This window comes from Molothrus ater, chromosome 3 (assembly GCF_012460135.2).
Source record: "Molothrus ater isolate BHLD 08-10-18 breed brown headed cowbird chromosome 3, BPBGC_Mater_1.1, whole genome shotgun sequence".
Lineage (NCBI taxonomy): Eukaryota > Metazoa > Chordata > Aves > Passeriformes > Icteridae > Molothrus > Molothrus ater.
In genome coordinates, this window is record NC_050480.2 from 45946103 (window position 1) to 45964414 (window position 18312).

At 37.4% G+C, this 18312-nt stretch overlaps 1 protein-coding gene across 3 annotated transcripts in view; it reads left to right on the forward strand.

Moving 5' to 3' along the window:
- The window catches only part of CHRM3 (cholinergic receptor muscarinic 3), a 264243-nt gene extending 248088 nt beyond the window's left edge, over window positions 1-16155 (forward strand). For all 3 annotated transcript variants that reach the window (XM_054514308.1, XM_036380590.2, XM_054514309.1), the window contains one exon: window positions 11629-16155. In XM_054514308.1, the coding sequence (XP_054370283.1) occupies window positions 11648-13450 (1803 nt within the window). In that variant the 5' untranslated portion in view covers window positions 11629-11647 and the 3' untranslated portion in view covers window positions 13451-16155. The remainder of the gene's footprint in view (window positions 1-11628) is intronic.
- Window positions 16156-18312: the final 2157 nt, after the last annotated feature.

The following is an 18312-nucleotide window of genomic DNA, read 5'->3' on the forward strand; positions in this document are numbered from 1 at the left end:
AGGCTTTCTTCTGTGAAAGAGGGTTACAAGCCCCAGCTGTCCTTAACCTGTTCAGTCCATTATACCTGGACTCCTCTCCTGACTACATGTGGTTGTGATAACCTTTCTCATAGCCATGAGAGCACCATAGGAAGGAGAACTGATGACAGAGAATTGCTGCTCCAGCTAATGGAAATGCCTTTTTCCTTCCAGTAATTCTGTTGCTACTTTCAGTTACGAGAATCGTTATCCCAAAGGAAGGATTGCCTGCATGCCCCCCCTGCTTTACCTGCTGACTTCAGGTTCCCATAAGGAGTTACAACATTGCACTATCACATATCTTTGTATTGTATTTTATAATTTGTGTCCCTTTTATCTTTATCTAGACTGGTTTTGCTTGTGCAGTGAAATTTCATGCAGGAGCTTTTAGCACACAAGCATTCACAAGCATGTGCAGTTAGTGGTGACCATTCCACTCTTCACCTGGTACCCCTGCCCTGGATGCAAACCCTAGCCCCTACTCATTCTCTCCAAAGGACATGCCCTGGCCCACAGGACAGTTTTTTAAGAAAATAGTGAGACTGCAGTACATGCTTCTTGCTGAACACAAGGATCCAGCTCACAAGTCCTGCAAACTGAGTTTGAAACACCTCTGAGAGCTGTTACTCAGTTCGTGCAGGAAAACAAAAGACAAAGCCTGCACTGGTCTTTTTATAGCAAATCTTTATTTCTGCAAGAAATGTAGCAAGAAGGTACCAATAGCAGCAAGTGAGGTTTAAATTTGTCCTCTTCTCTGATGTCCAACAGTAGAAATCCAAAACCATTTTATCTTCTCTGGAGTCAGTCCATGGATTGCTGCAGATACTTGCCTAATTAAGACTACTCAGTCCTAGGAGCTTTTACCCAGATCTGTCCCTGTAGGACTGCCAAGAAAGATTAAAGGAACAACAAACAAAATACCCTCCTGAGTGGCAACCAAATAGAGAATTCTTTTCTGATTCTAAAAAATAATTGGTCGGCTAGACCCACAGCAGCCTAGAAGTAGAGCTCCCTGGCAAATCAAAGCATAAAAGTGGGGCAGCTGGAAGATTCAGATGAATGGAAGGAAATAATGCTTCATTATTGCTCCATTTTTGAAGCAATGAGACTTTGTGAAAAGATGTGCAGCATGTATCCCTACTCTTAGTTCAAGCATGAAAATACTTCTGACCTTGTAGAGCAGGAGATATTTTTTCCAGGTACAGATTCTCTTTCTTCTAGCTTTCTTCTTTGTTTCTGAAAATAGCATATTATATTTGCCATTTGAGCAACCCTGTCAAAGCTAGGAGAAATATTTTCCTTCTAATTTATGTAGGACTCCTGATTTTAAGTCTTTTTTTTTGCTTCTCCTGGACTGTAATGGGTTTACAAAATGCAGGCTTTATAGGCTTGAAAGAAAAAATGCAAACAATCATGAGTCCACTCAACCTTCTTATTTTAGAAGCAAAATCCTGTTACTTAGATAGCAACCTTTACAACTAATGTAATTATATCTCCATGTCTTTCTATTTGCCATGTACAGAATGCCCAGATCCTCAGAAACAGAAACAAAGAGAGACTGCAGAGTACCATGACTGTGTTAGCTAGATAGTGAATAGAAAACTTGTAGTGTAATAGATGAAAACATTGCTGGATTTAAAATTTTTTGTTGTTGTTGTTGATGGAGTGATCCTAAAATTTTAGAATTGTGTAGACAAAGCCCTTCAAAGATATAGTTCAAGATCCTTCATTTTACAAAGTTGCATATACAAAAGTAGAGGAATGCCTGTGAATTACTAAATTCAGCTTTGCAGTACCCCTTGAAGGGAAGGTGATGTTATTTTAAAGATCTGCATGCATCACTCCTGTATTGTATAGAGATCCTGAGACAGAATTAGGAATACATTGACTTCGACATTTAACTTTCTTAACCTTGAGTCCTTCATTTTCCCTCCTCAGCCTTATGCCTCTTTTACTACAAAACTCCTAAAACCATCAGACAAGAGGGTCTTAAAGAAATCAATACTCTATGGTGTAACTGCAGTGAATTGCTGGAGCAGATCCATTTTGCACACAGAATAAAATCACTGCCTTGTGAATGTGTATTCTCTATACTAGCACTGATTTTTTTAAAACTGTAGTTCAAAACCTTCAAATTATAGGGATACATCTCAAATGAGCAGAAAAGGAGATAGTCAAGCAAACCCAGTTAAATCTTAGGAAGAGGACCCTGTCATGAGGGCTACCAACAGGCATTTATGTAGAATAGCTAAAATTTGTTTTTTCCTTAGTGCCTCCTCCCTCTCTGTCAGTCTGCTCTCATTGGAGATGTCTCCATTTAGTGACATGCCCACTTGGGCACATCTTTCCTCTGTTAACTCAAAAGAATGAACAACCACAAGAAACCCACAAGCCCTGCAAACAAAGCCTAAAGAAGGAGCACAGCATTGGAGCATTATTTGATTACTTGTCTGTATCTCACTAAAGAACAATTGCTTGCATATATTAAAATCCACAGTGCCTGCCACTATTGATTTCCCAAAGACTTTACAAATTCCTGGCAGCATGCATAAAGGGGGTTGAAGTTTGGAATGGGCAATTTTGATTAATCTACAGAATTCCACTAGGACTTGCAGATGTGTCTATTCCAATGGGGAAGAAAAAAATAATTTAAGTTAAACTACATCAGGGAACACAGTTTTCTGCAAATTGGCTCCTAGTTTGATTGAGACCAGTACTTGAATGACATGCATTTACTTTATCTGCTGTCCTTATCAAGGAATAGATATAATTTGGTTTGTAATTTCTATAATTTCTATGTATAAGACAAAGGCTTTATGAGAGACTGGTTAAGATTTTGTTGCTAAGTCCAGACTTTTGCTTCTGCATAACTATTGTGCCACCTAGTGAGGGTTAAACTGCACTTTTAAATAGATGGAAAGATTGACTTTAAACATACTGGTGAATAAAGAAACAATTTATTAAAATATTTTGAGGAAAAAGTTGTAACAAAAAGTATCTACCCTTTTTTCTTCATTTTTTTACCAAGATGTTTCACTGTTTCAGCCATAAAATAGCATTTATGGCTATTTATGTTTCAGCCATAAAATAGCATTTTGTTTGCAAGTGTATTAAAGAAATTTAATACATAAAAAGGATGCATACAGAACTCTTTACTTCCCCAGCAATAAATCTATTCCAATAAATTACTAGCACAGTTCATAAGCTTATCAGTGTGAAAAGATATCCCCAAATTTCAGATTATAAGAATTTCCATTCTGTAAAACAAATAAATACACTGAAAATGTTATTTTCTGACCAACTGTGATAACTTGGCAGGTTATTATGATTGTATGCTTTAAGGCATTATTTAGACAAAATAATAAGCAGTGTTTTATGTTAAAATCATAGCATTCTGACACAAAGTTTCTCATAAATTTCCTTTTCCATAGAAATAGTTTGTGTCCAAAAAGATATGTAGACTTCATTAGCCAGTAGCTTTTTCTTAGTGATTTCTCTTCTCTAGCTGAAACCTCTCAACAGGGTTGTGATGTTTTTTTTTTCTTTCACTTTTTAAGTAAACCATCTGTCCTGTGTGGGAGTATTGGGTTTGCCACAGTAGATAGCAGTAATATTTCAATCACCAGAGCCGATAACAGTAAAGTTCCCTTAATAGAGAATTTCCTAGCATTTTTCAAGTCACTTTCCTGCATCTTATGTTAAGTTGCCACACTATCCATCGTCAACAAAAGCCAAAGTAGCTAGTCTACTCTTTTAATACTTGCATGCAGTGCCATACTTACACTAGAAAACCCAGTGGTCAGCAATAGTCCAATTTAGAAACATTCAGATTCTCTGACACTCCAGGGAAGTTCAAATTCATGTTTTTTAACACATTTAAATGATGCATGTTAGAGATCTTTTGTATAACAGGACCTGACACCAGGTAAACATGACATTGTATCCAGAGACTTGGATAGCGCTATGCCAGACCTTGATGGAAACACAAACATTTTTATAATTTTCACTCAATGAACAATGGAATGGAGCTCATCTTCTTTCAACACTTTTTGTTACAAAATGTCTGAGATTCAGCTCTAAGCTGAGAGAAAATGAAATTACTTTCTGAAAGTAAAAAACATATTTGGAAAAGCAGAAAGTTGTGGTTTGAGGGGGCTTTTTTTATAGTTCTGTTGTTGTTGTTTGGGCTATTTCTTTTCCCACTATGAGAAAGATTTCCAGAAAAAAAAATTTCCATTTTCTAGTTTCAGGGCTTGACAGACATTTTGTCATTTCATTTTCTTGCAGACAAATGAAATTGAAAAGATTGTGTCAGGTGTCAGGTGAACTTCTTTAGTGCTCAGTTTCCAGGCTCTCTGAATTTTTTGATACTTGAAAAGTGTTTGTACAGTGTTTTTGTTTTCTCTGGAGGTGTATTGTGTATTGAGCAAACAAAAAGCAGAAGTTTCTTTCTTTTTAAGGCATAATCAGTTGATTACTTCATTTTAAAGCAGTAGCATTTAAGACAGTAAAGAGGTTTGCCTCTGAGGTTTGTTGTTCCCTGTGAAGGTTCTTAATGGCTAGTATTCACATTAAATATGAATTTAAATGCATGCAAGTATTACTAAAAGTAGGGCAGGACTGGAAATAAAACAGCATTTTTTTTGCCTTATCTAGATATGATACCAAGCTTTTCTCAATATCAATAGGCTCAAACATGATTATTTTTATAAAGGACGATGCCATTTCAGTAAAAGAGGAGAAATCATTACAAGGCTTGATTATTTTTTTTTTCTCTTTAGACACTATTTTTCCATGTTGATTCAAGGCATTCTGGCATTTAACAACATCTGGGAAAATGATATAATTAAGCCTAAGAGTTCCCATTACTTTATTTCGCATAGTGAAAATTTTAATTTGATTTTAAATACCTCATTGAGAGGATTATCTATGGAGTCAGTGGACAGTATTTCATAAAGAGAGCTGAAAATCTAGATCACAACTCTGATCCAACATTATACTAATGAACAAAATATTAATCAATCCTGGGTTAAAAAGTGCATGCATAATAAAAGACTGAAACGAAATCTTTAAGATGAAGGTTTTATTCAAAGGGAAAATATGCACTCCTTATTTATATTCAGTGTAGTAATAAATCCTTTTTCCAAAGTTTCCTGTCCCCACATACCTGCAAAGTCAGTTTGCAGTGGTTTGCTCAAAGTGAGTAAAACTCTTAGTATTTGTAATTCTTACTAACTTCAGGCTGCCTGTCTGTTTCCTCCAATGTCAATTAGACAGATGGGGTGTAATTCTAAAAAAGCTCATTGAAACTGCCTGGAATTTATATAATTTCCTCTCTTTATAGAATTGTACCTCATAGATTTAACTGAGCTGATAGTCAATATTTACTGTAATCTTAATTAGGCAAGACTTGATTTGCTCTTGTTTTCAGGCATTTGAAAACTCTAGACATGTCCAGACTCAGGCTTTTGAATATTTCGCCTTGTTCTCTATGAATTGTTTAGACAATAACCAATAAGTGCACTTGTCCAAGAAAGACAAGTGCCTTTCCTTTGGCAAGTCTGCTGCTGCTACATGTGAGAAACCTGCACTGCCCTGAGGCTTGTCACAGGTGAGATCAGTAGCTCATTTCTGAAACTTCTGGGAATCATTTTAGAGGATTTCAAGATGGGATTATTTTGAAACTGAAATTCATGGTGTGAATGAGTATTGGGACATGGAGTAAATAAATAATAAATAGCACAGAAACACTTATTCAGTAAATCTGTGAAAATCACTGTCCTTTGACTATGCCAACAAGGATGTATCTTTGTTATAGATGGCATATCTGTAAAAAAAATTATGCAGAAAATTATGCAGGTTGTATAATAAATTCAGTCTTTGATGGAAGTCTTAAATGAAAGAGATCAGAAATGCATATCTGGATTTTTGCAAAGATGCAACATCTGAGATTTTTCTTCTCTGGCCGACTGGCAACAAAGTACTTATTTTTGAGACCATGTAAATAAGCAGATGTTTCCACTGAAGTCACTGGCCATTAAAATACATTATTATTCAAGGTTATATTTCTATCATGATATGAAAACCCTCAGTGAAGGGTTCATAATACAAGAAGTAAGGTGTTTAGAAGAGCAAATTCCATAAAAGCAAACACAGTTTAAGCAATCACATTCCCAGAGGATGTGGCAGGCCCAGCTGGGCAATATGAGCATAAGTCTCTCAGTCCTAGTAAAGAAGATGGTAGATGTTTAGCCAAAGCTAACTGGCACATTAAGGCACAGAAGAGGCTCTTGCCATGGCCCAGCTTTAGAGTGTATTTCCTGGGTGTGCCAGGTACACAGACTCAGTCACTCCCAGTCTGCCATCCTTAGATGTCCCAGCAGGAACTCTTGAGGTAGCATCCCCTCGCCTCTGCCCCCCAGGAGGGATGCTCCTTTCCTCTGACTGCAGGGCTGTAAGGGAGATGGATCAGGTAGCTCGGTGCCATGCGTTGGGTTCTCTATACACTGCTCAATGTAGTGAAAAGGATCCATATGATTAGAGAAATGAGTTCCTAATTTGCTCAGGCTAGACTTCACACTAGCAGCACAAATAGAGTAAGCAAACAATGAGCAAATCTAATTCATTAATTTTAAAGCACTGGCATTTCATTTGGGTGAATTTAGAAAACAAAATGTATTTATGGATGCAAAATGGAGGAATTTGGGTTGAAGTGTTACTGGGATATGTTTGACTGAACATTATCTGTATCAAGTTGATAGCTATCAAGTTGATAGCTAATTAGTGAAAGATATAGTCTTCCCTTATTACAATATTTGGAATAATGTGACAAAATTATGTGTATATATAGCTGCAGATATATGTGTGTGTATAGACATGTGTATATATACATATATATACATATATTTTGTATATATACATATATACACACATATACTTTCATCTGCAGCTCTATATACATATACTCGTCACATTATACCTGATTATACATTTGTATGTAGATATACTTATGTGTATATGTACATATGTATATAAGTATTTGACAATCTGTTTTTATCTACTGTGAATGTGCATGACAGTGGCCAGGATTTTTCCTGGTGTGCTTGATTTCTATGGTTCTGTATTCTCATTCTTCAAAGAAGCCAAACTATATTTAGTGTAAAGTATTTAATATAAGTGTAATTTAGTCATGGTAAATCTGAGGTTGTGTTCACTGATAATTACACTGCGCTTCCTGTGGCCACATAAACAGTCATATGGAATCGTTTACTTTGTGCCAGCTTCAACACTAGCTTCAGTTGATATGAGCTACTATAAATGTAGAACTCTGAATGCTTTAATCTTCTATTACAAGCTTTTAAAATGCTTTATTGTATTTTGAAAAAATACACTGTATTTTGATGAAAAAAAACCAAACAGAAAAAAACCCGCTGTGTGTTTTGAAAAATTGTTATACATAATCTTGCCAATAATCTTAGGAAAACCTTTTAATTCAAATACATATTTTTATTTTACCAAATAATAGTTTTGGAACAAAGTATATGTGCTAGTTTAGGAAACTGTATTAAGCATTCTGAGGGCTTCCTTTCTCTGTGTTAGAAAAGACTTTTATAAATCACTGCATGGAGCTCTCTGCTGTTTAGGCTAATGTGTATATAAGAGCAGTGCAGAAGAAAATGGAAAAATAAGGTAAGCAATTTTCTTGTCTGTGTAAACAGATGCATTGTGAAATTCTTCAGCCATAAAGGCTTGCTAGTTTTGAGCCAAGCTCTTAGATTGCCATCTCACTTCCCAGAAAATGCTTCTTAGAGCTCTTTAAAGACAGCATGAAAAATAGACTTCTTGAATATGAAGGTTTAAAGAAAAAAAATGGGTAAAATGTGGAGTATTCACAAAAGCATTTAATTCTGAAATAAGAAGAGAGAAATTAAATGTACTGAAAATATGTGACAGAACTATTACTACTATTTATTCTATTTTGCATTCTATTTACAGCAATGTGCAATAAATTAAACTAGTCAAAATTTCAGGCTTTTAAATCTGGATTATACCCATTCATTGAAATAATTGACCATTTTTGTAGATGCTTTCTCCCACCCTTCCAGTCAGTCTTAGTGGGATATCAAAAATCTCACTCCCTCTGGCAGGGCAGAGAGCAGGGATGTGCTGGATGGATGTGTATGAAAGTCTATATAGCCATTGCCTGTACTGGGCCTACACTTATCCTGAGTAATTCTGGGAAGTGTACACTGTGTCTGATGATCTCTGGCCTGTGCCCTTCATAAAAGCAAAAACAAGAACAAAAAGACTCAAACCCACAGGAATTGCCATTACTATGATCTTAGGTAAGTCATTATATATTCTTAGGCTAAAAGAAGTTTTCTTTGCTACTCCCTGCCTTGAAATTGTAATGTAGTGTATCATACCAATGATTTGTAAATTCTTATCATGGCATGTAAACCTATAATCATTTCACAGTTTGATATGTTTGCCTCACTCGGGCAGTGCTGCACTGTTTGTTTTACTGAGGTATGTGTGGCTGCTTTCCCACTTGGTCACACATCATTCTGTCAGAGCTTGGCTTGCTGGGCAGGTGCTGGTGGCTGCACTGCGAATCCTGCTGTCATCTTGTCAAACCCAGGACACTCTATCCCTGCAGCACTTGTACAGAAAGCAGAAACTGCATGGCAGCTTTGGAAAATGATGGATAATATAGCTTGCCTTGGTTTCCTAAAGGCAAGAAAGTCCAGCTGTGCTGATCTGGTATGTTGCGGTGGTGGTGGTAGTGATATTTTCTTTTTTCTGTGCAGATGGACATATGGTTAATACATTTTTTTTTTATTGAATTAAATGGTTCAATTACAGGAGCTTGTAGAAGAGGCAGAATAACAAAAGACCATACTAATCATCCCACTGGCACTTCCATTTTATCAAATAGTGCAGCCATTGTGAGTTTAGGGTTCCCTCTAATCCCTGTGGAGTTTAAAAAAGCCAAATTACAGGTGCAGGATTGCACTGAACAGCAGGAGACAGATGGTGGGTTGTTCTCAGTTTCTCCTTTTCCTCAGTTACTGGACTGCTAAGGACTGTTCAGGTTTCCATTGAAACAATGACTTAGAGAAGCTACTTTGAAGTCCAGATGTGAAAGAACTGACCTGAGAAAGAAAGAAAGTATTGGTTCTGACACTTCTTCGGTGTCTGAAAGACTGCAGCTGAATTACGATGATCTCAGGATTCCTCATCATGAGCCTTTTGAATCATGGCATTTCTGAAAGGATTTATCATTACATTTCCATTGGAACTCCATTTCAAAGTCTACAGTTAAATAGAATTCACAATTGGTTAATGGAGTTACTGATAGATAGTGTGGCATTTGCATATTAATTTTGCAAGATTATTTGTATCTCTTATCTCTTATGGTATTTGTTTTGGACTTCCAAGGCTAACACTCAGATTAGTTCATGGTTGTGTTATACAATGAAAATGGGAACTACTACCTATCTGTTAATTATTTTTATTTCTTGTAATACCGTTATTTTTTAACATCACTTCTAAGTGATTTTTTTCCTACCTTTTAATGGAAGTTTGATCTCCTTTATTGATATATTCTTCCTGATCTTTTCTCGTGTGCTAGAAGATACCAACTTGTCTTTTTTTAATGAAAAAGCAGCATAATGATATCATTGCCATCTAAATGTACTTGTCAGAGTTCTCAACCAATACTGGACTGGATTGGCTGTTGCCCTACAGAGGTTTCAGAAATTTATGGCTGCAGAGCGGATGCTTTCTGGCTTTCATCCTCTGCTCTCCATCCCCAGTGTGAGTCAAGAAAGGTCTGCACCCTATAACATTAATAATTTCTGGCATATATTTAGCAAATATCATTATTTGAGATCTCTCTCATACTATTCTGGTTTTGACCTCATCCTGTCTGACAGCTCTGGAAAAAATGCCTGCTTCCTAAATAAAGCATTGCAAGAAGAATGGTTTCCAGCAGTCCTGTCTTACCATTTTTCTTTTTAGAAGTTGAGCTGCTCTGAGTTTTCAATCATTCTATCAGGCAAAAGACTTGGAATTTAACTGTGTGATTTACCAGAGCAATATTTATTCATTATTATTGTGTTCATATTCTGAGTTATACAATGATGAATGCATTAAAAGTGGACTGAATTAGATAATATATGGCATCTTCATTGTAACCTAACAAAACCTCATTTACACTAGATATCGAAATAGGTGAGAGGTTTGTGTTAGTTATCCTACATGAGCAAAGGAAGGGAATTGATGATCTATTTACTGCATATGTCAAAGAAACTGCCCCACTTAAAACCCCTCAGTGTCTTATGGCTTCATAACAAAACCAAGTACATTTCAAGGGAAAGCTGAATTTAGAAATTATTTAGAAAAACATAACCAAACCCTCCTCTTTTGGTTAAATATTTTTATGTAAAATTAGTGTATTGTGATACTCATTATTTTCTCATGCCATTATATATTGACTCTGGAAGGATTCACATTTAGAAAACAAACAAACAGTGACAGCACATTTTGCTCAATGCTTACAGTCAATGATGGACTTTTTCATCTGAATTTTTTCTTCTTGATGATATAATTAATTTACTAGCAGGGATCCAGTCAGATGACTAGAGAAGCTAAGAAATAAGAGGATTGCAAGTTCCTAGTCTGAGCATGCTTTCATTTTATGTTCGTACACGGGGAAATGATTAAAGCTTAATTATGAATTCCTTTCATGCTTTTTTCTGCTATTTTCCTAAAGTGTTTAGTGATTGCTTTGACATACATCTGTCAAAGGTTTTTTTTTTCTGACTGTAGAAACCATAATTTCAAAGGAACTTTTACCATGTGTTGCCCCCAAAGAAATTTTGAAGTCATTAGATGTGCAAAATCCTTAGTCCAAGTATAAAAACGTGCATGAAAAAAATGAATAGTGGCATGTGCAAAAAATGCTAATGAGAACTTTTACTACTTTTATCAGATAGCTGAAAGGTAGATGAAAATGGGAAGAGTTTTGCAGCCTCACAGATTAGAGTAGCTTGGCACAGTGAAATTTTGCTGGCTTGTATCACCATAGTTTCAGGAAAGACAGAACAATATTTTTGTTTGCCATCAGCTATAGCTGGAGGCAGCAGAGAGGCTGTGGCTCTGTTTTGTTAGAGCCAGGATAGCACTGGGAACCAGTGTTGATTGGAACGTGGAAGATTTGTGGCTTCATATGATTGGAACTTAATTTTTAAAGGCTCCAGGATTTTTGAGATTTTGAGTTCAGGACAGATCCTGCAGGGTGTGTTTTAATTCAGAGTTAGAGTTTGGGGGCATTTTAATACTACTGTACATTCAAATTCTCCTGGGACTTTGGTTCCTCTGTAATTGAATGTTTATAAGGAAACACAATGTGATCACTGTAAAGAGTTCAGACTAATCACAATCTGGATATCACGTACAGGTTTGACTTGAAATGTGTCACAGGCAGCTTGGCTTTTTAAAGACATCTTTCAAAGTGCTAAAGTGATTTTATGTACAAGTATGAGGATGATTATTTAACAGCTTCACCTGTTCACTTGATTTTTGTTTGGTTTTTCTCTGCTACAGACTATGTCAGAGGGCCACAATGATCATGCATAATAACAGTTCATCCTCGCTCCTTTTACCGAATGTGAGCTCCTTCTGGAAGAGAGATTCACATGGACCGGGACTCCTTGATGAAGCAGCATCACTCATTGGCAGCTATGACTTCCCTCAGACCACAGAGAGTTTTCCTTTCTCCACTGTGGAATCAACAAACATGACCCTCAATGCCACAAGCAAAGACCCTCTGGGTGGACACACTATCTGGCAAGTAGTTTTGATTGCTTTCCTCACTGGGATCCTTGCACTGGTGACCATCATAGGAAACATCTTAGTGATTGTTGCATTTAAGGTTAACAAACAACTGAAAACAGTCAACAACTACTTCTTGTTGAGCCTTGCTTGTGCAGATTTGATCATCGGTGTTCTTTCCATGAATCTTTATACCACATACATCATCATGGACCACTGGGCTTTGGGAAGCTTGGCCTGTGATCTTTGGCTCTCCATTGACTACGTCGCCAGTAATGCCTCTGTCATGAACCTCCTCGTGATAAGTTTTGACAGGTATTTTTCCATCACTAGGCCGCTGACATACAGAGCCAAACGAACAACCAAACGGGCTGGGGTAATGATTGGTTTAGCATGGATCGTCTCTTTTGTTCTTTGGGCCCCTGCCATCTTGTTTTGGCAGTATTTTGTTGGGGAGAGGACTGTGCCTCCTGATGAATGTTTCATCCAGTTTCTAAGTGAACCTATCATCACTTTTGGCACTGCCATAGCTGCCTTTTATTTGCCGGTCACCATTATGAGTATTTTGTATTGGAGGATCTACAAGGAGACGGAGAAACGCACCAAAGAGTTAGCAGGGCTCCAGGCTTCGGGCAGCGACGCGGAGGCAGCGCGCTTCGTGCACCAGACAGGCAGCTCCCGGAGCTGCAGCAGCTACGAGCTGCAGCGGCAGAACATGAAACGCTCCGCCCGAAAGAAATACAGACGCTGCCACTTCTGGCTGACAATGAAGAGCTGGGAACCGAGCACAGATCAGGGGGACCAAGAGCATAGCAGCAGTGACAGCTGGAACAACAATGATGCTGCTGCCTCCCTTGAAAATTCAGCCTCCTCTGATGAAGAAGACATTGCTGCAGAGACCAGAGCCATCTATTCAATTGTGCTGAAGCTTCCTGGTCACAGTGCTATCCTCAATTCCACAAAACTACCCTCCTCGGAAGATTTGCACGAGTCAGGGGATGAACTGCAGAAATCCGACACAGAATCGAAGGAAAAGAAACCTAAAAAATTGCACCCTCCCAAAGGTGTTCAGGATGGTGGAAATTTCCAAAAGAGCTTTACCAAGCTTCCAGTTGAACCAGAATCAGAAGAGACAACCACAGCTTCTGATGGCATCTCATCAGTCACCAAGACATCGACAGCCCTGCCCTTGTCCTTTAAGGAAGCAACCCTGGCAAAAAAGTTTGCCTTGAAGACCAGAAGTCAGATCACAAAACGAAAACGAATGTCACTTATCAAAGAAAAGAAAGCAGCACAGACACTCAGTGCCATTTTGTTTGCCTTCATCATTACCTGGACCCCATATAATATAATGGTTCTGGTGAACACCTTTTGCAGCTGTATACCCAAAACTTTCTGGCACCTGGGGTATTGGCTTTGCTACATCAACAGCACAGTGAACCCCATGTGCTATGCACTGTGTAACAAAACATTCAGAAACACTTTTAAGATGCTGCTGCTGTGCCAGTGTGACAAACGAAAACGACGCAAACAGCAGTATCAGCAAAGGCAGTCCGTCATTTTTCATAAGCGGATCCCTAGAGAGGCTTCATAGAATAGTATTTTTTAAACAAATAGAAAAATAACAAAGCAGGGATGTGATGGGATAGGATGGGATGGGGTGAGATAGGACAGAACAGGATGGCATGGGACAGGGCAGGATTGGCAAGGTAGTAAGGGATGAGACAGGGTGGGTTGGGGAGGGAAGGTGGGTCCAGGGTGCTGATTCTATGATTTAGGCATGAAAGCAGCTGCCAGGCTTATTTATCCTTTCAATAAATCCAGTTTAATATAAAAGTCAATCCACATTCAGCAAAAACTAAGAAACTTCAACATTTTTACTAAGGAGTGTAGGATTTAATAAAGTTTTCCTATGAATTTGTGAGAAGCTGTATAGCAATTATAGACTCATTACTGATGTGCCCAGCTCTTTGATTATAATCAGCTCTGGGATCTCAGGTAAGCACATCTAGCCAGCCCAACTTTTCTTTTTCCAAGGAATCCAACAACTTTCAATTCAAGTTACATACAGATGTAGCAAGCTAGTGAAACAGGATTATGAAATTGAGACACTGTATAGGTTGAAAAACAATTGCACCAGGCAATTGTTGTCCTGGTGCAGCTTCCTGTCTACTTCTCTTCTGATATATTGTTAATTGTACCCCATATTCCTGATTTCTGAGTATCTCTGTGTGCAGCTGATGTTATATATGTGTGTGTGAGTGTGTATGTATGCATAGCACACATTCACACCTCTGAAATGCACACATACCAGGAAAGAGGTGACCTATTTGTTCTAGCTTTTACAGGGCCCCCCATCATGATTACATGTGATTGAAACTTTTTAAAAGTTCGAAAATCATGTTATAAGTATATAGCTCATTATTTGCCACCTGAAATTCAAGTTTATCTCTGGAACCAAATCATAGTGTCCACATTTCAAACTGAGAAAACCAAAACATAGCCTGTGAGTTTACAGAGTTTTATAATTGGGTATTTTCCCAGTAAAATCTTAATCTTGAGCTCAGAGTCTCTCCTCAAAGTGATCATTAAACGATACAAAGAGGAAAGGAATTGATGGCTACATTCAGGGAAGAGCAGGAAGCTGTCTTGGCAGGGCATAGGATAATGAGAACCCAGATCTGGGCTGCACGGTACCAGTGCTCAAAGGGAGCTGCTCAGGAGCCAGGTAGGTGCAACCATCAGCAGCAGGCCCATGTCCTGCTGGGGAGGCCGTGCTGCTGTCAAAGCACACATGGCTCCTGCAACACCTTGTCCTGAGCTGCACCGTGGGGATGCACCACCCTTCTCAGAGCCAGCTCAGATCCTGTGTGCAGTATCTCTACGGCTTCTGATGAAAGTTCAAGTTGTAACTTTCTGATAAAAGTTGGTGGAGCCCTGCTGCTTGCACTGTCTGCCCAGGTGATCTTCAGATGCCCATGATTTGTTTCAAAGAAATGCTTTATTTTTGCATGTGAAGGATGCTCACTAAAAAGTGTTTGTTTTTCACAACCTGTTTTAAAAATCAGCAGAAGAAGTGCACCTAAATCCGTTTGATACCAGGTTATTCAGTGGTGTGAAAAATGTGATATTGCCAATTTGTAACCTGGCAATTTTTGATAAAGACAATTTTAAAAGGGCTTTAATATTTATAGTTTAGACATGACCAGTATTTTCTGGTATTTGTGAGGTGGTCTGCACCAAACATGATTTATAAATGTCAGAGGTCCCCTGGGGAAAGGATTGTACTTAAAACTGTTGCTCTAAATCTGATATCTGATTTAGTTACATGTTGAAAGATTATTTTGTATTCTCCTTTGAGCTGACCAAAACTTTTTTTTTTTGTTGCTTAGACTCTTATTTTGCTGAAAATAAAACAAGTATCTTATTTTACAAAGGGGCATCAGTGTTGTGAATACAGAACTGATGTTAAAGCTGCTTTTGTATTCAGTGTGAGATGGTGTTTACAGATGATTTTGACAACAGTGGAAATATATTAAATGGTGTCTGTGTATCTAAACTATTTAATTTTGTGTTATGTTCATATAAAGAAATATTTATACATATTTCACCGAATGTTTTATTTAATGTTGATAAATATTGCTCTTCAGTCTTCAGCTGTAGTGTCCTTTTAAAGTGATTCATAAAGGTCTGCTTGAGAAATGAATAGACTATACCTTGCTTTCTTGTCATTAAAAAATTCTCTTTTGTATGAGTTGCTTAAAATGTCTACCCTAAAGTAATCTCATAAATTATATTGAACTCTACCACAAGTACAATTTTAGTACAAAAAAGAAAAAAGTTAAAGCTTCATCTATGTCACAATTGCATTTTGAACTAAAGATACCGGAATTGTTTTGCTGGTTTGCTACCCACGTACAAAGGCACCCATGTTGCAAAGAAAATTAATTACCTTTATTTATAGAAAGAAGCATATAATTGAAATTTATTCATTACTCAAGTTGACCTAAAAATGTTTTAACATTTAAATATATATCTATATCTATATATATTGCCATATTATTATATTCTGATATCTAGAGTAGTGCTGTGCCCCTAATACACAAAATGTGAGAGCATGCAAGGAAGCCAGAGTTCATTGGGGGATTTATGGTATATTAGTATTGATTTTAAAATGGGAAACTATTATTTTTATTGAAGTTAAGCTTCCTTGAAAGCGTCTGTCACCACTGTTTACATAATAGGAAGAGTTAAATTCTTGGATTGTTCTAACAGAGAAATAAACAACCTGTCTTTTGATGTGTGAACAGGCTTTAAAATGTTATTTACAGGTATCATAAAATGTATATGTATACACATATTGTAGCATAGATCAATTTAGTTATTATTTATTTAATAGAATATGCACTATAAAATATTAAGAATTTGGCTGTGTTACAAGTACAGTGAGCATTAATTTAATTTGTATTTTATATGTTGCTGTATTTTCTTTAAACCCATGCACACAGAAAAATTTTAGCTGTATGCACTAGTGGATATATTATTTATGAATACAGGCGCACATAATAGGTTGCAGAAGAAGAACAGTGCAAGACCAATGACACAGAATGACTTTTAGGAAGTACACTGGTGTAATATTTCATCTGTTTTGAGGAAAATTAAGTCAGAAAGACAGTAGAAAGCGTCATTCTGTGGCAGACAAACAGCTCAGTCCCATTAACTCTCCTCACAGCTCTGAAAGCTGGCTTTTCAGAGACCAGTCTCCGTTAATGGCAATAATACAGGATTAGACTCCATATGAAAAGGACCAAAAAGTCAGAAGAGATAGCCAGACAGGAGCCAATGGGTAGTCTGGAGAAAGCTTTGTAGAACAGACCCAATCACTGTCCATCTCTGAACAGGCAGCAAAATACATTATATGTTTGGCTTTTTCAGTGTAAAATTGTGATTGAAGTTTATTACTTCTGTACTGGTATAGGCAGTGAGAGATGTCTGATCTGAAGATCTGAGGGCAGGGGCCATGGTGCATGAAGCATTTTTCCTACTCCTGCATAACACACTTTCAACAAAAGTAAACTGCAGATCAGCCTGGCACTGTTTAAAGCTAAACAAATATAGGAAAGTCCTGAGTAGTTCCCAGGATCTAAACTGGTGGATCTGTGTAACCTAAACAATAAATAGCCTACAGGGTTCTGGCAGTAGGAATATGCACACAGATATTCTGAGAGAGTTGGTGACTTTCTCAATTATGTGCAGCTTCATTTTCTTACTTTGCTGTCTTGATTATTGTATTTTTTTACTTATTCTGCAAGAATATTCTGAAAAGTCTTGGTTCATTATCAACCTTATATATCTAAAAAACGAGTAGAGATCCCAAAGTACACTTGGTTTGCCTCTACAGAATGCAAACATCGAAGCAGAAGGAAATTTTAAACTTTTTTTCCCTAATCAGCAGCATCAATAATTTTAAAAAGAGTTATCATCATGTGACCCTATATACAGTAGGGATGGTCAAGCAGTGTCATACTATTTATAAACTGCTTTTCACTCACCCTTTACCCATCTGATTATGCATCACGATTCAAATTTGTATTCGAGATTGTAAACCCTCATTTTCCTCCAGGTGGGTCCTAGATTCTTGTGCTAAAATACGCTCTACAAGTTTGTCTTGTTATCAGGTGTTTTTTCTTTTCCTTTTGCAGTCCCTCTATGCAAAATTATCTGATCTTACATTATCAAAAGACACTTTACTAATTTTAGGAGTTGTCAAGTGTTGAGGTCTGATACTTTATTTTCTAAAGATGTATAAAACATATCAAAAACAACTGGAGAAGGCTTCACATTTGCCAGCTCCTTATTGGCAAAAATTTTTGGTCTGTGCCATAAATGGTCTGTTCACCAAGTCTGACCAGGGGATGACCTGTCCCTAGTGATGTTCTCCCAAACCACCACTAGCTTGAACTTCACACAGTTCATGAATCATCATGTATTTTACTGCATTTGGGAATTAAAAAAAAAATATATTCATTGTGGTAGTTCCACCCTCTGCGATTTTCTATTTTATATATTCTTTATATCTTTTATGTATTTGCCCATTCAAATACCACTGCACTGGCTTCTGGGAGCAGGTCAAAGTGATACATATTCGTAGGTTGCTTCTGGTTAGCCCCAAGGGTATGCAGAGATGTCTGGTGGAGCTGAGGTGTTCAAATGATGGCTGTCTTTTCTGACTCATGCACTGCACTCCCATGATACCCAGACACTTCTGTTTGGAAGCTTAGCTAAAGCATGCATGACATTCACATTTTCATGGAATTAAAAACTTCATTTAATTAGGATATTCTTCCTTGTAGCCTTCGAGCAGGCATAGATCATTTATAGCATCTGCACTTTTCTACTTCCACATTTTTGAGCTGCCAGAAAGATATCGGGCAAAATGCTAATTTTTAATGTCTG